General features: G+C 57.5%; 1 protein-coding gene across 1 annotated transcript in view; it reads right to left on the bottom strand.

Annotated features, from left to right (window-relative positions):
• The window catches only part of SND1 (staphylococcal nuclease and tudor domain containing 1), a 225,939-nt gene that overhangs the window by 174,903 nt on the left and 28,212 nt on the right, over positions 1 to 22,824 (bottom strand). The window contains exon 10 of the mRNA XM_063134449.1: positions 10,872 to 10,985. Within this exon, the coding sequence (XP_062990519.1) occupies positions 10,872 to 10,985 (114 nt within the window). The remainder of the gene's footprint in view (positions 1 to 10,871; positions 10,986 to 22,824) is intronic.

The following is a 22,824-nucleotide window of genomic DNA, read 5'->3' as shown; positions in this document are numbered from 1 at the left end:
CTATTCAGCCCTGGTTAGGCCTCATCTAGAGTATTGCATCCAGTTCTGGGCTCCACAATTCAAGAAGGACGCAGACAAGCTGGAGCGTGTTCAGAGGAGGGCAACCAGAATGATCAAGGGTCTGGAAACAAAGCCCTATGAAGAGAAACTGAAAGAACTGGGCATGTTTAGCCTGGAGAAGAGAAGATTGAGGGGATACATGATAGCACTCTTCAAAGACTTAAAAGGTTGTCACACAGAGGAGGGCCAGGATCTCTTCTCGATCCTCCCAGAGTGCAGGACACGGAATAACGTGCTCAAGTTACAGGAAGCCAGATTCCAGCTGGACATCAGGAAAAACTTCCTGACTTTTAGAGCAGTACGACAATGGAATCAGTTACCTAGGGAGGTGGTGGGCTCTCCCACACTAGAGTCATTCAAGAGGCAGCTGGACAATCATCTGTCAGGGATGCTTTAGGGTGGATTCCTGCATTGATCAGGGGGCTGGACTCGATGGCCTTGTAGGCCCCTTCCAACTCTGCTATTGTATGATTCTATGATAAGCTGGAGGGGGTTCAGAGGAGGGCAACCAGAATGATCAAGGGTCTGGAAACAAAGCCCTATGAAGAGAAACTGAAAGAACTGGGCATGTTTAGCCTGGAGAAGAGAAGATTGAGGGGATACTTGATAGCACTCTTCAAATAGTTGAAAGGTTGCCACACAGAGGAGGGACAGGAGCTCTTCTTGATCAACCCAGAGTGCAAGACACGGAATTATATTATCATCATCATCATCATCATCATCATTTATATACTGCCCCATAGCCAAAGCTCTTTGGGCAGTTTACAAAGATTAAAAAACTGAACACTAAAAATCTATATACAAAATATAAGAACATAAAAACAGCTAACATCTAAAACAATTTTTAAACTCTCAGCCAAGACAAAGACAGTTCTGGACTCAATTAAAACTCAATATATGCTGTTAAATTCCTGGGAGCAAAGAAAAGTCTTGACCTGGTGCTGAAAAGATAACAATGATTGTGCCAGGCGGGCCTCATCGGGGAGATTGTTCCATAATTGGGGGGGGGGGGCACCACTGAAAAGGCCCACTCTCTTGTTGCTGTCCTCCGAGCTTCCCTCTGAGTAGGCACCCGGAAGAGGACCTTAGATGTTGAGCGCTGTGTACGGGTAGGTTTATGTCGGGAGAGGCGTTGCGTCTGGTATTGTGGTCTCAAGCCGTATAAGGCTTTATAGGTTAAAACCAGCACGTTAAATCGGTCTCAGAAACATACAGGCAGCCAATGCAAGCGGGCCAGAGTCAGTCTTATATGTTCAAAATTTCTGGTTCCTGATATCAATCTGGCCGCTGCATTTTGCACAAGCTGTGGTTTCTGAACCATCTTCAAAGGCAGCCCCACTGCAGTAATCTAACTTGGAGGTTACCAGAACATAGACAACTAAAGCCAGGTTATCCCTGCCCAGATAGGGGCGTTGCTGGGCCACCAACCAAAGTTGGTAGAAGGCACTCCGTGCCACCGAGGCCACCTGAGCCTCAAGTGACAGAGATGGTTCTAGGAGAAACCCCAAGCTACGAACCTTCTCCTTCAGAGGGAGTGAAACCCCACCCAGAACACCCTCCATCTGGTCAGAAGAACCACCCACTAACAGCATCTCAGTCTTGTCTGGACTGAGTTTCAGTTTATTAGCCCTCATCCAGTCCATTGTCGCGGCCAGGCACCGGTTCAGCACATCCACAGCCTCATCTGATGAAGATGAGGAGAGGTAGAGTTGCGAGTCATCAGCATACTGATGACAACGCACTCCAAAACTCCGGATGACCGCACCCAACCATTTCATGTAGATGTTGAACAGCATGGGGGACAAGACTGACCCCTGCGGAACCCCATACTGGAGAGTCCACGGGGCCGAGCAATGTTCTCCAAGCACCACCTTCTGGAGCCGACCCGCCAAGTAGGGGTGGAACCACTGCAATGCAGTGCCTCCTACTCCCAACTCAGTCAGACGTTCCAGAAGGATACCATGGTTGGTGGTATCGAAAGCGGCTGAGAGATCAAGGAGAATCAACAGAGTCACACTCCCCCTGAGCTCAATAATGGGTTCAAGTGACAGGAAGCCAGATTCCGGCTGGACTTCAGGAAAAATGTCCTGACTGTTAGAGCAGTACAACAATGGAACCCATGACCTAGGGAGGTGGTGGGCTCTCCCACCCTAGAGGCCTTTAAGAGGCAGCTGGGCAGCCATCTGTCAGGGATGCTCTAAGGTGGGTTCCTGCATTGAGCAGGGGGTTGGACTCGATGGCCTTGTAGGCCCCTTCCAACTCTGCTATTCTATAATTCTATGCAAATAAAAGCTGTTGCCGTTGACTGTACAGGCTTCAGTGCTGTGGCAAAAGTGAGGAAAACATCCCCTGCAAATAGGTACTTTACATAAACAAAACTCAAGATGAACCCCCTCTATTTCTTATGCCTTGGAAATATCAGTGAAACTGGGAGCATCTTCAACACACTTTCATCAAAACATGTTGGGTCACCCGGAAGCCTCCCTCCACATCAGAGAGGAGGACGGGAAAGTCACGGCCGTGCATTAGCAAGGCAGGTGGAATCCCAGGAGAAAGGGGCACCCTTCTGTCTTGCCCAAGGCCGGGCGAACGGGCGGTAGAGGAATGAGGAACGCAGCAGCCCTCCGGAGGCACACGCCCACCCTCAGCTCCATCTTGTTGGCTCTCTGGGCCTCAGGCAGGAGTCTCTGCCCGGCCGCCCTCCCCGCGAGCAGCCCTGGGGCCTTCTGCCTTATCAGAGAATCATAGAACAGCAGAGTTGGAAGGGGCCTTCTCTACCACATCCAACAGGAGCTGGCTTGCCTCTACTGCAGGCCGTGTTGGGAGGCCGTGATGCTGAAGAAGGAACGGAACGAGCCCGACTAGCCCCCACCCCTGCCAGGCTGAGACCCAGAGCAGACCTCTTCCCTGGCCACCTGGCCAGGGGATTGGGGCCCTTGGCCAAAGGGCCTCACCCCTGCCCTGGTCCCGCTTTGGCCCTGAAGCATCCAAGCCCCAGAAGTCAGGCGCCCTCCTACAGAGATACGGCAGTTCCCACGCAGGCAGCGGCTTGCTTGGCAAGTTGCGAAATGACACTCCGTGGAGCAGGGAAGCGGGAAATGCCAGCCACACGCGAAGGAATAGGCTTCCATCCTAGCAGGACTGAGCACTCAGCTGGGACTCCGCAGAAGGACCAGGAGCACCCCCTCCGGGAAGTCCCCAGGGCCTTCTCAGGCTCCCTCCCTCCCATGCCAAAGGCTGCCCCCGGGGACCCCTGCCCAAGCGGAGCCAGGCTACTGGCACGCACCGCCTCGGCCTTTTGCCCAGAGCTGTACCTCAGCAGCCCGACAGCACCGTGCAAGACGCAAGGGCACCTTTCTGACCCAGAAGGGAAGAGAAGGTACAGAGGGACGCCGGGCAGCGATGCCAACTCATCCCTTTTCCATGAGAGAGAGAGAGAGAGAGAGAGAGAGAGCGCAATCTGCCTCGGGGGCTGAGACAGCTTTGCAGAACCCGCTGCCTCGGCGCACAGCTTCCTGGAAATCCACTCTGCCTCGAATGAAATATTGATGGCAAATGCTCCCGGGGAGCGTCCTCACCCCACCTGGATTCCGTGCCCCTGAACTCCTGGCACTGTGGAGCCGGCAAACGCATTAGCAGCACTTAGCATTTCACAGCGCGACGCTCTGCCGACAGAGGCACCCCACGCGGGGGAGGAGGAGGGCCGGATCCGAGGCAGCCGCAATCAGCTCCCTTGCACGAGACACAGCCAACTCCCTGTGATCCCTGCGGATCAGCTCGTGGCGCGGCTCCTCGTTAATCTTTCACTGCCCCACTAGTTCTTTAATGCCACTTTGTGCAACATGTTCCCAACTGGTCCAGGCAAACTGCAGGGCCGGCAAGAGGCAAATATGGATATAGTTTGCATCTCTATATAGGGCACATCCACACACTCGTGCACACCAACGGCGGGGGGCTCAACATAAGTCAACAGAGAGATTGAGGAGGCCTCCCCGAGAACATGAGAAGGGCCCTGAGGCTGGATCAGACCGAGGGTCCGTCTAGTCCAGCACTCTGTTCACACAGGGGCCGAACAGCTGCCGACCAGGGACCAACAAGGGAGGGCACGGTGCAACAGCACCCTCCCGCCCATGTTCCCCAGCAACTGGGGCACACAGGCTTACTGCCTCGGATACTGGTGATAGCACACAACCATCAGGGCTAGTAGCCATGGAGAGCCTTCTCCTCCAAGAATGTATCCAATGCCCTTTTAAAGCCATCCCAATTGGTGGCCATCACTACATCTTGTGTTAGTGAGTTCCATAATTTAACTATGCGCTGTGTGAAGAAGACCTTCCTTTTGTCTGTCCTGAATTTCCCACCAATCAGCTTCATGGGATATGACCCCACTGGGTCCTAGTATTCTGAGAGAGGGAGAAAAATGTCTCCCTCTCCACATTCTCCAGACCAGGCATCATTTTGTTGATCCTGTCTCCCCTCAGCCTCCTTTTTCCAAGCTAACCGATCCCAGCTGTTGTAAATTTCCTTTCATAGGGGAGATGCTCCAGCCCCTTCACCATTTTAGCTGCCCTTTTTCCAGCTCTATAATATCCTTTTTTAGGTGTGGTGATCAGCCTCACTCTTTCACCATCGCGTAGCTCTGTTAGGCCTAGAATACGGCAGCGGGTGGGGCACTGCAAGCTCACGATGGCTGGGCAGAGCAGCCTGCAAAGGATGGGCAAAGTTGAGGCTGCCCCCCCCACCCCGCACTCAGGCAAGGCCACCTGCTGCCAGGGGCTGGAGGCCTGGAAAAAGGCACGTGCCCAGGGATGAGTCACAGCCATGGGAGAGGTCAGAAAGGGAGTGGGTGGCTGGCAGGCAGGCAGGCAGGCACCGCCTAGCTCCAGGCCCCCTGGGAGAGGAGCACCAAGAGGCCGAGGCAAGGGCCCCAGTGGGCCTTCAGGCTGCTCTCCACCCTGCAGGGCTCGGCTTGGGGCCGGGCCGAGGTGGCCCGAGAGTGCTGACAAATCCCAAGCCCTCTGGGCAGAAGCAGCTAAAGTAAGAGGAGCCCTCCGGGCGGCACGGACAGTGATTCAGCCGTGACACAGAGCCCCAGCATCTGGGTTAATAAGGGCGCTTCCAAGCTGAAGGAACTGCTCATGTCAAGAGAAGCAGCCGCAGTGTCTCCGTGCCAATTAAATAATGCCCGGGGACAGGGAGAGGAGCGTCCGTTGCTCCCAGCTGAGGTGTCCAGCACATGGGAGTGACGGCAGGGCAGGCAGAGCCCCAGACAGACACCACCACCACCACCCAGACCCGGGCCCCTTCATTCCAGGTGTGGCTGCCCCCAGCCAGCGGCGGCCAGGGCAGAGATGCAGTTAACAATAGCTATTTGGAGACACCCCGACCGTCAGCTGTCATGTGTGCTGAAGGAAAGAGCTTGCTTCCCGAAGTAAACGCAGGTAATGGTGAAAACCTTCTGAGATTTGAGCCCTTCTGATGTGCTATTTTTACACCTACAAAGAGAATCATCCACAGCTCCGGAAGAAGGTAGCCGGAGGCGGTGGCAGGCGCCGCTCCCCAGGACTTTTCAGAGCGCCCCTTCATGTGCCCCAAGAGCCAGCGGGCGGCCCCTCCCCTCCGGTGCCAGTGCCACAGAAGGCCCCCGCCCCAGAAAGATGCGCCAGACCAGCGGGCCTGGCTTGTGCACTGCCGCCGTGCCGGCTGAAGCCTGGGCCCCACCCTGCAGCTCGCTCCCTGTCCAGGGCCGGCCGCCAGGCAACACTGAGCCCTGCAGCTGACGTGCTGCACTCCGAGGCCGGGGCTGCTGCAGTCCGGACAGGCGGAAAGGCCTCGCTGCTGCTGCTGCTGCTTGAAAAGAGAGCTTCCAGATCCACATAAATAGCTTCACAATCAGCAGATGACAGGACAGGGAATAGACGGGAACTGCAGCCGTTTAATGGACTCGAGATGAAATACGGCTCTTACGGAGACTTGCCCGAGAGCAGCGGCTGCGGCAAGGCGGAGCAGCACAAAACCAGCGGGAGGAAGGGGGGCTGGCCGGGGCCCCACCCTCAGGAGGCCAGAAGGCACAGGCCAAGGGGCGGGCGGGCAAGGCAGGGCCAAAGTGGGACCGGGGAAGGGGCAGGCCCAGAGCCAAGGGGCCTCGAGCCTCTGTCCTGGGACGCTGGCAGGCAGCTGGGCAGGCGCGCTCGCCTCGTTTCCTCCGCTGCGGTCCGGACGGAGGCGTAAGTGGCACGCTCACTGCATTCACAGAAAGAGGCAGCCAAGCACACGCTGCATGCGGCTCCCACAAGCTGAACAGAAACGAAGCAGGATTTCGCCACAAATCAAGGGGCAGAAGCATGAGAGGAGGCGCATGGGAAGACCACAGCGTAGCTCCGCTACATCTGAGCATGTGTCCACATGGGAAACAGGCCAAATACTCTGGCCTCCAACCACCAGAAGGCAGGCAGGCAGCCCAACCTCCCTTAGCAATGTCCCACCCCACCTCCTTGGCTCCCTCCACACGTGGGTCCTCCGACCGAGGTGGAAGCGGAGCGGGGCCCTGCTCACCAGCTCCGCCCCTGCCCTGGGCCGTCTCCGGAGGCCAAACGGGCGCTCCCTCCAGCCCAGGCCCAGCAGGGTGTCCGTTCACTGGGACGCCGGGTGGCAAAAGGCTGCTCTGCTCGAGAGCCCCCGTCTGCAAGGGGGCGTTCCAAAATGGCAGCCAGCCCCACCCCCAACACCATCCATCCCCAAAGATGTGGAAAACAAGGGCTGCTTGTTCGACTGAAGGAGGGGGGGCTGATCCAAGGAGGTGGCTGCCAGGGGGAGCAGAGGGAGCTGCCTTACTCCAGCACAGACCGTGGGCCCAGCGGTCTCCGAACCGCCAAGGCTGCCTGGCAGCGGAGTCCCGGGCCGAGGGCGAAGGGCCTGGCGGTGCAGGGCATCAAACCCGGGACCCTGGGCAGGCAAAGCAGGCTCTCCAGCAGCACAAGGCCCAGAGAGCGCCGTTTCAAGGTGCAGCGGCCATGAAAACTGGCACCAAGGCCCCAGCTGTGCCCAGGGCTCCTTCCCTCCCAATGGCTGCCGTCCGTTTCCACGGGAAAGTCTGGAAGGACAAGCAAGGGGTCAACCTGCCTTTTCACACCCCAGGGGCAGAGTTTAGCCTTTGCTGGGGCAAACGTTTAGGCTTTAGTTGCCGGGGGGTGGGGGAGGGAAGAGGGGCAGGAGAGCTGGTGTGCAAGCCTGGAGCCCTGGCAGATAGGTGTGGACACATGTACACACACACACACACCCCTTCCCTGACTTTGCTGCCCACAATTCCCAGATCAAGATCAGTGAGTCATGAGCCAGAGCCGCTGCCGTCTGCAAGGGCATGACCCCCACCCCCACTGGCTTCAGGGCATCAGGCGGCCGTCAGCAGCCTTCCTGGAGAGGAACCTGCTCCTGCCCCAGGGCCACTGTAGCCCGGACAGGGACACCGTACAACGGGAGACGCTTCAGCAGCTGAAACGCCTCCGCTAAATGGCCGTTGCACGTGTCAATAGGAGCACAGCTCCCATCCCGCTCAGCTGGCCACGAACCCTCCATGACGTGGATCGCAGTGCCCCAAGCCCCATGTGGGCTCTTCTTCCTGCCGCTGCCTGGGCTCAGCAGGGCACCCCAGGCGCCCCTCGCCTCTGCTCCTTCCGGCATTTTGCACATCCAGGACAACCTTCCCATGCCCCCCCCCCCCCATACCTGCACACAAGGGCTGCTCCTGGCATAATCCCTGGCTCTCCGGAGACCTCCAAGGACCCTTCTAAAGGGAACGGTATGCCAAGAGGGCCCAATCCTGAATGGCAAGCAAGCGGAGCCCTCCTCTGCATTCCGACAGCCGTCCCACCATTTTCAGCCTTCCACAAGCTCTTGACAAGTCCTCCTCCCAGGGAGACCTCGTACCACTCAGCTTTGCGAAAGAGCCCACTTTAAACAGGCCGAACACCCTTCCCCCCTTGCCTACGGAATAGTCACGAACAATCAGACGACACTAGGAATCCGGGGGGGGGGGGGGGGCTATGCTCTCCCCAAACACCTCTGGGGCCTAGAAGGGACAGCAGCTGCTGCACCCCACACCCAGGGCCGCCTCCTCCTCACAGGGTCAACCCACAGCCCGGGTCTGCACGAGGAAGAAGGTGTCTCATTCGACTGGGGCACCCCATGGAATAGGAGACCTCCGCACACATTGCTTGACCTGGGAGGCCACTGGAACCCAGGAAGGAAGCCAAAGGCCCACTGAGGTCAAGCGGCAGGCGACTCGTCACCGGCTTCTCATTAAAAGCCACGGCGCCAATTTCCGGCCCCTCCCCTACCGACGGCCACCAGCTGCCCCCCCTCCCTCCCTCCCTCCCACAGAAGAGCGGCCTTCCTTCCTGCCAAACGGGAGGCAGCAGGAATGTAGGTTTCAATACGTCGCAGGCCAAAACACAAGTGCCAGCCAGCCAGCCAGCCGCGTTATTCAATTACGCTCTTTCTATTTATTTGACGCTGCGCGTGGGAGGAGCCCCGTGCCTTCTAGGGCTCCGGCTGCCGCTGCCTTGCCGTTCCTGCCCCCCCCCCCATACACGCACACCTCGGCACCACCATAAAAGAGTTAACGGGTGAGAGAATCAGCTGTGCGATGGGTTGCGTATACCAGGGGTCCCCAACCCCTGGGCCACGGACCGGTACCTGTCTGTGGCCTGTTAGGAACCGCGCCGCACAGGTGAGCTGCTTTCACACCCCCACCCCAGCGTACCTGGGCGCGGGGCGCCATCTCGCCTGCCCAGCCGAAGCAAAGCCAGGACGCTGGAGTGGGGGGGCTTCCCGAAACCATCCCCTCAACCCACCCCACCCCAGTCCATGGAAAAATTGTCTTCCACGAAACCGGTCCCTGGCGCCAAAAAGGTTGGGGACCGCTGGCGTATACCACAAGAACTGTGTGTTAACGTGGGCTAATAAGGTGCTAGCAGGAGCTCAGATTTCTAAACCTTTCAAATCTACTCCAAGTAGGATTAAACACAGGTATCATCGCCTCACCGTCTAAAAAAAATAAATGCGCTGAACGATGTGGAGATTCACACCGGGGGGCAGTTTGGGGCACCGTGAGGCTGGAAGCAAAGCAGACGTCGGACCACAACTCCCTTCAGGACACCCAGAAGTTGTTATGAAGCCCCCACCCAAGCCCACACAGCCCTGAAACAGCGTCTGCAAAAAGAACCATTTCTGCTTATTATCAGAAGGCCTAACCTTGCCTTGCTAGGAAGTATTTAAAGGAGCTTTTCACAGAAATAAAAACACACAATGATCCCCTCAAAATCCATAGAATCGACAGAAACACTGGCTAGGAGCCTTCCGTCCCCAGACTGAGAAGTGCCGTGGAGCCTTGGGGACGCCTCTTCTCCCGTCCACTGAGGCCTTGGGAAGAGATCCCACTTCAGGAATCTTCCCTTCTGAGAGGGGATGGAATCCGGATACCCAAAGCAGCCCAGAGAGTAAGAACCGTCTCCCTGCAGAGGCTCCTGCTCTTGATTTTACACAATTGGTGAAAAGTACCGGCCCTCCTCCTGCCAGGCTTCTGGCCACGGCTTGCTGCTCAAGCTGCCGGAGAGGGCTTTTTATGCATAATTTATTTATGTTTAACTACTGACGGGTGCTTTACAGGTTGAAGAGCCACAACTAAATATGTGAAATAAACAAGGAGCTGGACAAAAGAAACATGGAAGAACCCCAGATTCGTTGCCTGGCTCTACATCCATGATTTAGGAACGTCAGAAGCTGCCTGAGAGGGAGCCGGGCCCCGGGTCCCTCTCGTCCACTATCGTCATCACTGACTGGCAGCAACGGTTCTCCAGGGTTTCAGGCAGAACATTTTCCAGTACTGGACCTGGGGACTTTCTGCATGCAAAGCAAGTGGCCTCTGCTTCCAAGTCCCCGCATCAAAACGCTTAAGAGCGTGGGCTTAACGTCTGCTTTTACATACAACTCTGCAGCTCAAGAGCTCCCTGATGCTGTCCTTGGTGCTGAACCATTTCCACCCCGACAGCTGTTTTGCCAAGAGAAGCCAGAACAACAGTCCCAAGACAAGGACTGGCAGCCAAGAGATCGATTCTTCCTTCCTTCCAGCTGGGGAGCCAGAACGCGCTTCCTAAAAAGTTCAAGTTCCAGCAGACTAAAGGGAACGGACACTGGGCCGCCCCAGGCGACCACACCCAGCCATGCCCACTGCTAAGGCGTAGAGTCCAGCTCTTCCTGTCTTCCAAAGCGGCTAGCGCTTCACAAGCCTCCCCCCCTTCCCACCGCTCCTTGAGGCCCGGCTTCTGCTCACACCTCCTCAGCAGGAAAGGTAGGAATGCCCCCGGCCTCGTGGCCCCTCCAAGCTGACTTAAGGAAAGAGACAACTGCAGCCGCCCAGCACCCGAGGCCAACCATGCAAAGCCCAGCACCCTTTTCCCGTTGGAGCAGAAGGCCGCCATTTCAAGGCTTCTTCGTGGGCAACCCCCAGGAAAGGAGCGAAGGGTGGAGTAGGAGAGCGACCGAGAGGAAGAGGCCGGCAAAACGACGTCTTGCGGGACGTGGCCGGAGGTCTGCCCCCAAGCCCTGCAGCTCTTTGCAAAACCAGCATCAGCACAGACCGTCAGGATGAGCCCCTCCAACCACGCGGGAACGGGGCAGCCACTGCGAGAGCCCTGACCTTGGCACTCTGCCCAGGGAGTGACGCTCAACGGAGCAGATTCTGAACCAGCCAACGGCTCCCCCACGCGCACACAGACGCACAAAAGTGTGGCCCTCCAACGAGCACGCCTTACCTGGGGGCCTTCGCTTTCCAGCCGAGGGGGGCGGATGCTGGACAGGTGGACCGTTTTGTAGTCCCCGGAGTTGAGCTTCACCACAATGGCGTCGGCATTGAGCACCTGCATCACCTGAGAACAAAAAGCAACAGAGGCCACAGGTGAAGACCTGCTACCACGGCTGGAGGACACTGCTGCACCAAGACCAGCACCACCGGGCCAACCACGTCCCACCAGCCACAGTCCAACAAGGCACTGGCCCCAGACACACACACCCAGTGATGCGGGTGGGGTGGGGGGAGGTCACCTTCCCAAGCCACACTCCCTCGGGCTTGTGTCGCTGGCTGTTCACACCATCTTTGGAAGCTCGTTACCAGTGGGAAAGAGGAGCCCATCAAAAAACCAAGCCAACACACCATGGTGGGGAAGGGGCCACTAGACGAGGGCCAGGGCAGGAGGAGGGGGCAGCCGTGCCCAAGCCAATTGCCCCGGAGCTCCCAGGAGAGCCCTGATGCTGGATCAGGCCAAGGGTCCACCTAGTCCAACCAGCCGACCCAATAGGAAGCCCACATGCAGGGCCAGAGTGCAACAGCACCTTCGCACCCATGTTCCCCAGCCACTAGAGTACGAGGCACACTGCCTCTGACACGGGAGGAGGTGGCCCAGAGCCATCAGGACTAGCAGCCACTGGTGGCCTCCTCCACCTCCAGGGATTTGTCTTCACCCGGTGAACTCGCTCAGAGCTGCTTGGGGAGAGCCTGAAACACCTTCAGAGCACAGCAGGCGTCCTTTAAGGGAGCGTTTATTACAAGGTCAGCAGCAAACGCCTGGTTCCCTGAGGAGAATCCCAGTCTGGACTTAAAAGCAAGCCCACAAATTTGGGGCAATGGGCAGCCTCCACCCCACCCCCCTTCCCCCACATGCCCTGAGGATCATCTGGCCCTGGACAGGTTGATCCAGGGCCAGGCTCGTTGGCTCCTCAACCAGCACGCAGGGGGACATGTGGCTCCCTGCCTTAAAAGCCTTCTCCCACGCAAGCCTGGCCAGCCGGGAAGATCTTCTGGCCCATTTCTCAAGGACACCACCACCAGAGGCGGCATTTGGTGGTGACACTAGAGAGGGCCTTTTTGGTGGTTGCCAGGTGCCTCCCTCTCTTCTGTCCTTCCAGCGGCAGGCAAAGAACGCTTTCTTCAAAAAGCCTCTGGCCTGTAAGAGGGTCTGTCGGTTGGATGCTGTTTTTATTCTGCACTTGTTACGCTGTTCTTGTACTTTTGCGCGTTTTAAGGTTTGAATCTATTCTAAATTGTGATTGGTAAGCCCCACCACCACGAGTGCCAGTTTTTGATAGAAAGGCGGGATAAAAGTCAAAGCGGAGAAGTCACTCCCCTGCACCAGCCCTTCCGGATGGGCTCAACAGACCCCCTCCCGTCTCCCCCTTGATGGCGCAACACCCCAGCCCCAGCGGCTCAGGCATTTGCTCCCCAGCTTCCGGGGGGGTGCCAAGCTTCACTCCGGGGCTCCAGTCCAGTTCACTCTTGGACCACAGTCCTCTCTCGAGCGCCTGTGCCCCAGACACACCGCTCCCACATCAGAGTCTCGGCTCCCGGCCTCCTTCCGCCATCTGCCCAGCCGTCCTGACTCGGGCAGGAGGAACTCTCAGGTGCTGCCTCCCCCTGGCTTGCAGAGCCGGGCTGCCCGGCAGTCACCAAGCAAAAGGGCAAGGGCACGATGAGCTGCCCTTGTGGACCCCCAGCCAGCCCCACAGCTCCCCCCCCCAAGAGCATCATGCAGCTCTCAGAGCAAAGGAGGGGCTCAGACCTGGCACCACCACCACCACCTCGCCCAACCCCGGCAGCCTCCCCATGAAAGAGGAGAGACTTTGCAGCTGGGAAGATCACCTTCTCCACAACTGTTCAGGGGGATCCCAAGGTGCACATTTCAAACCGGCACTTGGCAGAGTCTGAGCTGTTGCAGCAGGGATCCTGCCCCCAGCGTGGAAGGGAGCACATCAGTGAGCATTGCCAGGATCCAGCCCTGCAAGCAGAGGACAAGGCCAGCAAGCAGCCTGAGAGAACAGCTGGGAAAGGCTGCCAGCCGACTTGGCACAGGCAGCAGCACCACCACCACCACCCGACCCGCCAGGCACACAGCAGCCCCGTTTGGAACCTCAGACAGGCAAACATGTGCAGGATGTTTTCCAAACCACACCTGGTTCGGTGGGTCACCTGCCAGACCCACCGGGTGTTTCCAGTTCCCTGGGAAATCGATCAGGCTCCACTGGCGTTGCCACCATCTACAAGACAGGCATGACCAGCTGGTGTCCGCTAGAGCCCCCGGCTCAGGCTCCCCTCTGGCCGAGACGCTCAGGGGACAGCAGGGCTCCCTCCAAAGCTGAAAGATGCCGACCTCGCTGTGCACCATGTCTCTCCTCCACGCAGCTGGGCCCTGGGCACATCCATGGAGGAGGCAGAGTGGCAGCTGGTCCAGAGCAGACTGTGGAAGTACTGAGCATGCCATGGAGGTATGCAGAAAGCAGGTGGGCAGGGCGGAGGAAGCAGCTGAACAACAGCAGGGGCCATCACGGGGAAGGCTGTGTGCTCGGAAACCAGGAAGCCTTCCCTTAATGACTAGCCACGGCTTATTTTTGCACTTTGTTTCTTTTTAAATGTACTTTTAACATGTGTATTTCATTCTGATTTTATTCCATTTTATTTTGTCCACCGCTCTGAAATTTTGAATGGGAAGTGGTTGAACGGGACACCTCCAGGGCCTCGAGCTCAGAGAAGCCCGGCTGTTGCTACACGCACTGCAGAGCAGGGCCAGACGCGGCCAGACTCAGCTGCAGCCAGCCCCGCTGGGAAGGGGACACTTCCCAAGAGGGGAGAAGGCGCCCACAGAGCAGCAGGGGCCGGGCTCTCTCCTCCCCACCGGCCGTGGCAGCATTTGAGACACCTGGAGATTCCAGCACACGCGAAGGGCCCAGCCAAGTCCCAATGGGGGGCCAAGGCTGCCGCTCTTTAGGGTGGCTTCCTGCATTGAGCAGGGGGTTGGACTCGATGGCCTTGTAGGCCCCTTCCAACTCTGCTATTCTAGGATTCCACCGGCCGACACAGCAGAAGCACAAGACTAGAACTCTGGTTCAGCCAAGGACCACTGGAGAGAAGAAGCAACATGCTTCTGTACAACGACACACACACACACCCTGCTACAAGCCACGGCTACAGCCACTGCCCTTGATGGCGGCAGAGAGAGATTCAAACAAGTCATGGAGAAGGACGAGAGTTATCCAGTTACTGCTCCAGCTGACCAATCACACCGATCCTCTTCAGAAATCGTCTCCCACAGGAGGATGTGAAGTGCTGCTATCTCCAGTATCCGAGGCAGTAAAGCCTGTGAGCCCCAGTTGCTGGGGAACATGGGTGGGAGGGTGCTGTTGTACCACGTCCTGCCTTGTTGGTCCCTGGCCGACGGCTGTTCGGCCCCTGTGGGAGCAGAGCGCTGGACTAGATGGACCCTGGGTCTGCTCCAGCCTCAGGGCCCTTCCGATGTTCTTACCTTCACGCCCTGCTTATGGGCTTCCCAGACAAGCGGACACTGCTGGAAACAGGACACTGGACTAGAGACGCGCCTGCCTTGGTCCACTCTTCTGCCCGTAAGTCCCAGCAGGACAATGCGGATTACCCTGCTTAGAAAAGGCACCGCCCAGGAACTTGAATTCTGGGGCTGGTGCCTCCTGAGCTGAAGCAGGCATCACCCAGGGAGTGCCCTGCTGCAGATGCCAGGAGACACCCGGAGGAGACCAGGGCTCCATCCGGCCCACCACCCCATCGAGGCCAAGCAGAGGCCTCTGGGAAGCTCCTTCCGCCTGTTGCCTCCGAACAGGGAGGGCCCGTTTAGCTCCGGCAGCCGACGGTGGCGGAGAGCTCCATCTGCGAGGCACAGCCTCCGCTTCCTTCAGCCCTTCTCAGCCAGTGGCCGCCGGCCAACATCGAGGCAGTGAATTCTGCACGGAGGGACATTTTTCCATTCCTTCTGCCCTGGACCTGCTGCCAAACACTTCCAACTGGATGACAGCACAGAGTTCATTAGACACCCCCACCCCCAGAATGACGCGGAACCGACCGCCTCATTCTCTGCACGGTCCTCTGGGACAGCCTGCCGGCAGCTGCTCCTGGGCAGAAGGCTGGCTAATGAAAGGGGCTGGGCTGGGCTGCAGCAGCCTCCTCGCCAGGAAGGCACAGAGCTGCTCCTGCTCAGCTGAGCAGTGGAAACAGGGTTTCAAGGAGGGAGCCGCGCAGCGTCACTTCAGAGAGCGATGGGATATCGCCCGCTTCAAGGCAGCCCTCGCGAGGCTCCTTCCCCCACCACCACCCCCCCGTGCTTGTTACTGCACCGTTTCTAAACGCTGATGAAATGCTTTCAAAAAAGCTTTTAGAATGACTTTGTTTTACAGTAAATTACTACTTCAAAGCACCCTGTCCAAAGCGGAGCCAACAATTGCTATTGGCTGGCAGGGAAGGGAAGGGGATGGAGGGATGCACGCACGCAAAGGGCCATCCTCTCTGGCATGCAGCACCCACCCCAGGTGTGTCCGGTGCTGAACAGAGCCCTCGGGAAACATCTGCCACTTATGGACAAGAAGAGGAGATGCTCGTTAGCCTCCAGAAGGAGCCCTTGAGCCCTCATCATCCCAGCACCCATCCAGAACCTGCACAGCCCCTTATTTATTTCATTTATATCCCACCTTTTTTTCCTCCAAGGAAGCCAAGGTGACATACATAATCCTCCTCCTCTCCCATTTTATCCTCACAACAACCCTGTGAGGAAGGATGGGCTGAGACTCTGTGACTGGCCCAAAGTCACCCAGTGGGTTTCCATGGCTGAGTCGGGGACTAGAATTTGGCTCTCCCGACTCCCAGCCCAACACTTCAGCCACCACACCACACTGGCCCCTTCTGACTCAGACGTCACAGAGAAAGAGAGCTGGACATGAGTGACATCCCGCCCCAAATCTCCTAATGACTGCTCCCAATGGCTTCCTCTAGATGTTGAGCAGCGAGGAGGACAGAAGAACGCCGTGTCCAGAAATCAGTTTTCTGTTTGTGTTCTGGCTGCCTGCAAGACTTCCTATTTCGTGAAGATGGGGCTGCACACACTCGTCACCCCACCTGCATGCGCTATCGCGTGCTGTTCTGGCTTCAAGGCCAGGGCAGAACTCTTGCTAATTAGACTGAATAATTTCACCCTCCAGAAAGCCTAAGGGTGCTATTCAGCCAGCTGGCGATTGACTAAGGAAACTCCTCTCAGTTATCAGAGGCTTTTGAGTATAAAAGAAGGGTGGGGGGCTTCGTTTCATTTTGCCCATCATAATCTTCGTTTCTGCTTTTGGTTGTGACTTTGTTTCACAGTTTGGGACCTGTCCTAACTGAAGACCCGTGCTTAGAGCTAATAAGACAGATCCAGGTAGCCGAGTTATTTATTTATAACTCGGTTACTTATTTATAACCCAGTGCTCTTCAACATTTTTATTAATGATTTGGACGAGGAGGTGCAGGGAACGCTGATCAAATTTGCAGATGACACAAAATTGGGTGGGATAGCCAATACCCTGGACGACAGAAACAAACTTCAAAGTGATCGTGATAGGCTGGAGTGCTGGGCTGAAAACAACAGGATGAAATTTAATAGGGATAAATGCCAAGTTCTACATTTAGGAAATAGAAACCAAGGGCACAGTTACAAGATGGGGGATACTTGGCTCAGCAATACTACAAACGAGAAGGATCTTGGAATTGTTGTAGATCACAAGCTGAATAGGAGCCAACAGCATGATGTGGCAGCAAAAAAACTAAATGCTATTTTGGGCTGCATGAATAGAAGTATAGCTTCCAAATCGCATGAGGTCGTGGTTCCTCTCTATTCGGCCCTGGTTTTAGGCCTCATCTAGAGTATTGCGTCCAGTTCTGGGCTCCACAATTCAAGGAGGATGCAGACAAGCTGAAGCGTGCTCAGAGGAGGGCAACCAGGATGATCAGGGGTCTGGGAACAAAGCCCTTATCTCTTCCAGGGCTGTCTGTCCTGTAAGGCCTGGGAGTCCCCCGGTTTAAGTCGAGGGGGACAGAAAGTGTGGCAGCAGTCTACTTTGACGGGTTAAGAGTACAGCTGGAGCCCACCTCTCATCCTCACCTACACTGCTGGGAGATAAAGGAAGCACCTCCTTCCCTTCCCCTCCTGCACCCCCCCCCCCAGCTCAACTGCCAGGGGGCCGAGGCACAGCAGCATTCTCTGGAACGGACCGCAAAGTCACAGCTTTACCACCACAGAACACTGCTCCCAACTCACGGAGGTGGTCCGGTTGGCGGCTGTGACCAATAGTCCCAAAAGCCCCTGAGAGACCGAGAAAGAGCGACACAGCCAAGCTCCCCCTTAACCCTCTCCCAAAGGAGGTCATCCATCAGGGAGGCCAAGCCCAATTCTGCCTCAAAACCGGAGTGGAATGGGCCAAGCTAAACCTTCAAAGCTTGGAAAAGTTGAACATAAAGACATACACACACCCCAGGTCACTCCCAGCTTTGATGCTATCTTTGCCTTTTTCTGCCCTTCGGACACAGCCTCAGGTGACGCTGGAAGGACCCTGTGTAACACATTGGCATGGAGGCCCACTGGTTTCATAGGTTACTGCTTTTTCTTTGCACGTCTTTCCTTAGTTGCTAATTAGCCATCCAAGAGCCTTGTGCACTGAAAAGTGGTACGCAAGTATTATACACACACACACACACACACACACACACACACACACACACACACACACACACACAGAGAAAGAAATAAGGGCATTAAAAACCTAACTACGCTGCCTTCGTCACAATCAGCAGGACTGAAAAGGAGCCACAGAGGGGAGGTTCTCGCCCTTCCGACCCAGACATGGTTACTGGCACACGCAGGGATTTTCCTGCAACTTCATTATTCCAAGGATAGAAACGGTGAGGCGGTCAGCCCGAACGCAAGCTGTGCACGGCGGCCTGGTGGAGGAGGAGGCGGCAGCAGCAGCAGCACAGATCCTCCTCCCGAAGAGCCTTTAGCTTGCCTTCATTGTGGTTTTGTTTTTGTGTTATTATTGTTAGCCACCTTGAGTGTCATTTCTAATGGAGAGGTGGGATAGAAATAAAACTGAGACAGAGAAAACTTCTCGGGCACTAGGACTCCACTGGGGCTGGAGATGCTCTGAGAACCGCTGGGGAACGTGGGGACCTAGGGGTCCCCATGCAGGACCATCAATAACTCTGTTTGTGCTACATGGGGCCAGACACGTTTCAGCAGCCGCCCCACAGGCACAGCATCCCCAACAAAAAAGAAGCCAGCCCCCCTCTGAAACGCCTCAGCATCCCGGCTGTCCAGCGCAATCAGCCCCAAGGCAGATGGACACCGGGGGGGGGGGGAGCTGCCAGGGCCAACTCCAGCCCTCCCCGCAACACACATAGATGGCAACTACCACCGACGTGCTTCTTAAGAGCATCATGAAGATGGATCAGTGCTCACAGAGCCCCCTCCTTCCATCAGAGGCTCATTGGGAGCGGGAGCGGCTCACTCCCACTTTAAAGCACTCAAGACATTCGTCCTGATTTTCCTTGTCACTAGCAATTCACAGCGAGGCAGAGAGGCACCAAAACTTGACACTCCGGAATTGGGCTACCCAAGGGCTCTGTGCGACGTCTTCTTCCGCAGCCCCTGCTCTGAGCCTGTCAGGTTTAAGTGGCTTTTAAGGGCAAGGCAGGAGCACCACCCGGCACAGCGCTGCACCTGCCGGAGGGGCTCCACGAGAATCATAGAATAGCAGAGTTGGAAGGGGCCTACAAGGCCATCCAGTCCAACCCCCTGCTCAATGCAGGAATCCACCCTAAAGCATCCCTGACAGGTGGTTGTCCAGCTGCCTCTTGAAGGACTCTATAGGAGAGCCCACAACCTCCCTAGGTAACTGGTTCCACTGTCGTACTGCTCTAACAGTCAGGAAGTTTTTCCTGATGTCCAGCCAGAATCTGGCTTCCTTTAACTTGAGCCCGTTATTCCGTGTCCTGCACTCTGGGAGGATCGAGAAGAGATCCTGGCCCTCCTCTGTGTGACAACCTTCTAAGTATTTGAAGAGTGCTATCATGTCTCCCCTCGGCCTTCCCTTCTCCAGGCTAAACATGCCCAGTTCTTTCAGTCTCTCTTCATAGGGCTTTGTTCCCAGACCCCTGATCATCCTGGTTGCCCTCTTCTGAACACGCTCCAGCTTGTCTGCGTCCTTCTTGAAGAGTGCTGCCCAGGACGCAATACTCTAGATGAGGCCTAACCAGGGCCGAATAGAGAGGAACCAGTACCTCACGTGATTTGGAAGCTATACTTCTATTAATGCAGCCCAAAATAGCATTGGCCTTTCTTGAAGCCATATCGCACTGTTGGCTCATATTCAGCTTGCAATTCCAAGATCCTTCTCGTTTGTAGTATTGCTGAGCCAAGTATCCCTCATCTTGTAACTGTGCCTTTGGTTTCTATTTCCTAAATGTAGAACTTGGCATTGATCCCTATTAAATTTCATCCTCTTGTTTTCAGCCCAGCGCTCCAGCCTATCAAGATCACTTTGAAGTTTGTTTCTGTCTTCCAGGGTATTAGCTATTCCACCCAATTTTGTGTCATCTGGAAATTTGATCAGCGTTCCCTGCACCTCCTCGTCCAAATCATTAATAGAAATGTTGAAGAGCACTGGGCCCAGGACTGAGCCCTGCGGTCCCCCACTCGTTGCCTCTCCCCAGTTTGAGAAGGTTCCATTGATAAGTACTCTTTGAGTCCGATTCTGTAGCGAAAGAGTACAGGCGCTTGGCCTCCGCTGCACAGCGGGACTGAACCCGGCTGGAGCGGGCTTCGAAAGAGCCGGCCTCCCCGCCCCCTACAACAAGCCAGAGTCACTTGCGAGCGAAGACGGGGATCTTTGGGGAACGGGGCAGAGGGGGCGTCTGCCGGAGAGCCCAAGGCGAAGGAGCGCCTCAGACCAGGACCTTTCAGAGGCCCACCTTAGGAGGGACAGAGCCACACTGGGAGGGGGGCAGAGGACAAGGGGGGCAGGATTTAATGGCCGACGCGGGGAACCTTCGAACCGCCCCCTCCCCACCCACCCCGCAGGCTCTCGGGTGTCAGCTCGTGCCCAGCTGCAAAAGGCAGCCTCCGTGGATGAGCTTGTGCAGCCGGCCGGCCGTCCAGCCACACACTCCGGGGAACATATGGCAGGAAAGCGCCGCCCTCAGCAGAAATGACAAGGGGAAGGAAGCCGCACAGGCGCACCGCGGCAGGCAGCAACGTTGCAGAGGGGAGCTCAGCTAATCGTTCTGAAGTGAACATGCTGCCGAGCTAAGCGGAGGAGACAAGGGGAGCTCTCGCCCGGTGCAAGGTAGCGGAGGCCGCTGGCGAAGCGGAGAGCCGGTGGTGTCAGGCTCACACACACACACAGGCGCCCCGGCGCTGCCCGCCCCCGCCCGGATCGACACTCTGCCAGTTCCCCGGGGCCTGGGTGTCTACATGGCAGCTTCAGAGCGCAAGGCAGAGCCCCAGCCTCACCAGGGCGCCAAGGAGAGCTGGCCACCAGCGAGCGCGGCGGCTCCCACCCAGGTTCCATCGGGTTCCGTCTGGAGAAGACCAGAGGAGGGGATTGTGGCGGAGCAGGGAGAAAAGCAGCCCTGTGGCCGGGGATGGAGGCGGCTTGCCCAGGGCAGCACCGATGCACAGCACACACACCCGCACACACCTGGATTCCATGCGCCCAGTGGCACAAGGGCTATGGGTCGGCCCCCTGCTCTCCAGCACCGGAAAGGCTGCTTCTGAACACGGAAGCGCTGCTTTGGAGGATGCGGTCGGACGTCTTTTTTTAATCTGCCCATTCTGTCCCACTGTATCTCTGACCCCGCACCATCGAAGTCTAGAGGAACAAGGCAACGGCGGCCCCCTTACCCACAGCCTCTTTCCTCTAGGAGGCCCAGACCAGACTCAAGGCATCCTTAGCCCCCGGGTGAGGCAGGGCAGGCAAGGCTGAGCCCTCCCTTGTCCTCCAGGGAGTGAAGGCGTCCAACGCCCAGGTGAACAACGGCCGGCCCACCCAGGTGTGGCGGAGGTCAGGGCTGGCTGTCCGGCCCACTGGTTAGGTAGGGAACGCCAGATTCTCACGCAAACCCTTTCCTTCTCCAACCGATCACGATTATTCATGCATTCTTGACATTCCTCCTAGACTGCCCAGTAGCCAAAGCTCCCTGGGCCTTAGTCCGCCACAGCTAAGGCAAGCAGTCGCCACAGCCAACAAGGCCGCTGCCGCCGCCACCCTCAGCAGGAAGAGGAAGGCAGCAGCGGAAGTCATGCTGCTGCAGGAGGGGGGGCAGCGCTTGCCTCTCTCGGTGCCGCCGATGCCCCCACCCCCACCCGGCTGTCAAGCCCCTGTGCATGTGCCGCCACGCACGCCAGGGTGGCCCAGAGGCACACTCGGCCTACCAGCAGCTCCCGAGTCCTCCTCCCCACCTGGCTATATTCGGCACCACCCAGCTCAAGTCCCAACAATGCCAAACAGGAGCAAGGGGAAGGCAGTCCTCTGGATGGCGGAGGCCCCGGAAGCCACAGCCAGGGGAGGCGCATGGGGAGCCAGTCAGCCAGTGGGGAGGAGCAGCGTCCCAGGGGGCAGCGTGCGTACTGCAAAAGAGGGAGGCAGCACGAGAGCCGCAGCACAGCCCGGCTCAGAGAAGCTTCTGCCTTGCCAAATGCCCCTGTCTCGCCACCGCCCCCAGCCCCTCCACTGAAGCTCAGCAGAGGTCAAACAGAAGCCCCCACCCCCCTGATCCCAAAGCGCCTGGAGGCCATCCAAGTCCCGGAACTGAATTCCAGAGGCCGTTTCAAGGGGGGTCCCAGGGTTTGACTTGCGGGAGAGGCTCTGGAGAGCAGAGAGGGAGCAGGGGCCCACACCCACTTCCCGAGAGGTGCGCAGGGCCTGTTCCCGGAGCACCTCGCTCCAGGAACGTCGGCGGACCCCCTTCCCAGAAGGAAGAGCCATCCCAGCACACAGCCAGGTGGGGCAATGGCGCCATCTGGTGGCCATTTCCAAACCGTTACCTTGGGGCGCGCTTGGCACTCCTCGGGAGCCTGGGAAGGCCTCTGTGCAGCTCCGCCTCCTGTTGCAGCCTCCCGGGGGGACGCAGAGGTGTTTCCCCTGCCCCAAAGCCCTCGTGTCCCAGCTGCCTCCAGTGGCCAAAGCCCTCCGCATCCCCACTGGGAGGCTCCTTGGAGGAGGAAGAGCTGTCTGCTGCCGGCAAAGCCCGGATCTGCAGCAGGAGGCCAGGAGGAGCCCGCGGGCCATCACGGATGGAGGCCCAGAAAACCCCCAGGGAGGAGGTGGAGGAGGAAGCCTGAGAAGGCAGGAATCCAGAAGGTGCGCTCAACTGAGCCACAGGGGCCGCCTGGCGTGAAAAGGTCTACTCGTATGCAACAGGCTTGCTCACAATAAGACTTCTTCAGCTGCAGTCTCTAATAGTGCACATCTAAGGCTCCGACAAGCCTCTTCATAAAGACAGCCCTGCAAAGCTGAGGAAGTTGCTGGGAAACAACGCCGGCCAAACCTGCCTGCATCCATCTCCCCTTGGCTGGACTCCCGATTGCCGTTCTGACCGGTCCCTGCCGCGCGTCCCTCTGGATGGGGCTCTGGCTCCGGCTCCCTCCTACCTGCTCCTCGCCTGCTGTGCCGCCTGAGACCCGGACTGTGGAGGCCTGGTCTTTTGCCTGATCCCACCACCCTTGGACCTGAAGCTGCTAGGCTCAGGCTCTGGTCCCTGGGGTCAAGCGCTGTCACTCTCCCAAGCTGAAGGCGGCAGCCACGGATCTGTGCATCGAAGCAGGGACCTGCCCCCCCCCAATATGGAAGGAGGCCGAGGAGAAGGGCTGAACTCTGCCCTGGCCACAGCGC

The sequence above is a fragment of the Elgaria multicarinata genome, chromosome 9, assembly GCF_023053635.1.
Source record: "Elgaria multicarinata webbii isolate HBS135686 ecotype San Diego chromosome 9, rElgMul1.1.pri, whole genome shotgun sequence".
Taxonomy (NCBI): domain Eukaryota; kingdom Metazoa; phylum Chordata; class Lepidosauria; order Squamata; family Anguidae; genus Elgaria; species Elgaria multicarinata.
This window is presented reverse-complemented; position numbering and strand designations above follow the sequence as displayed.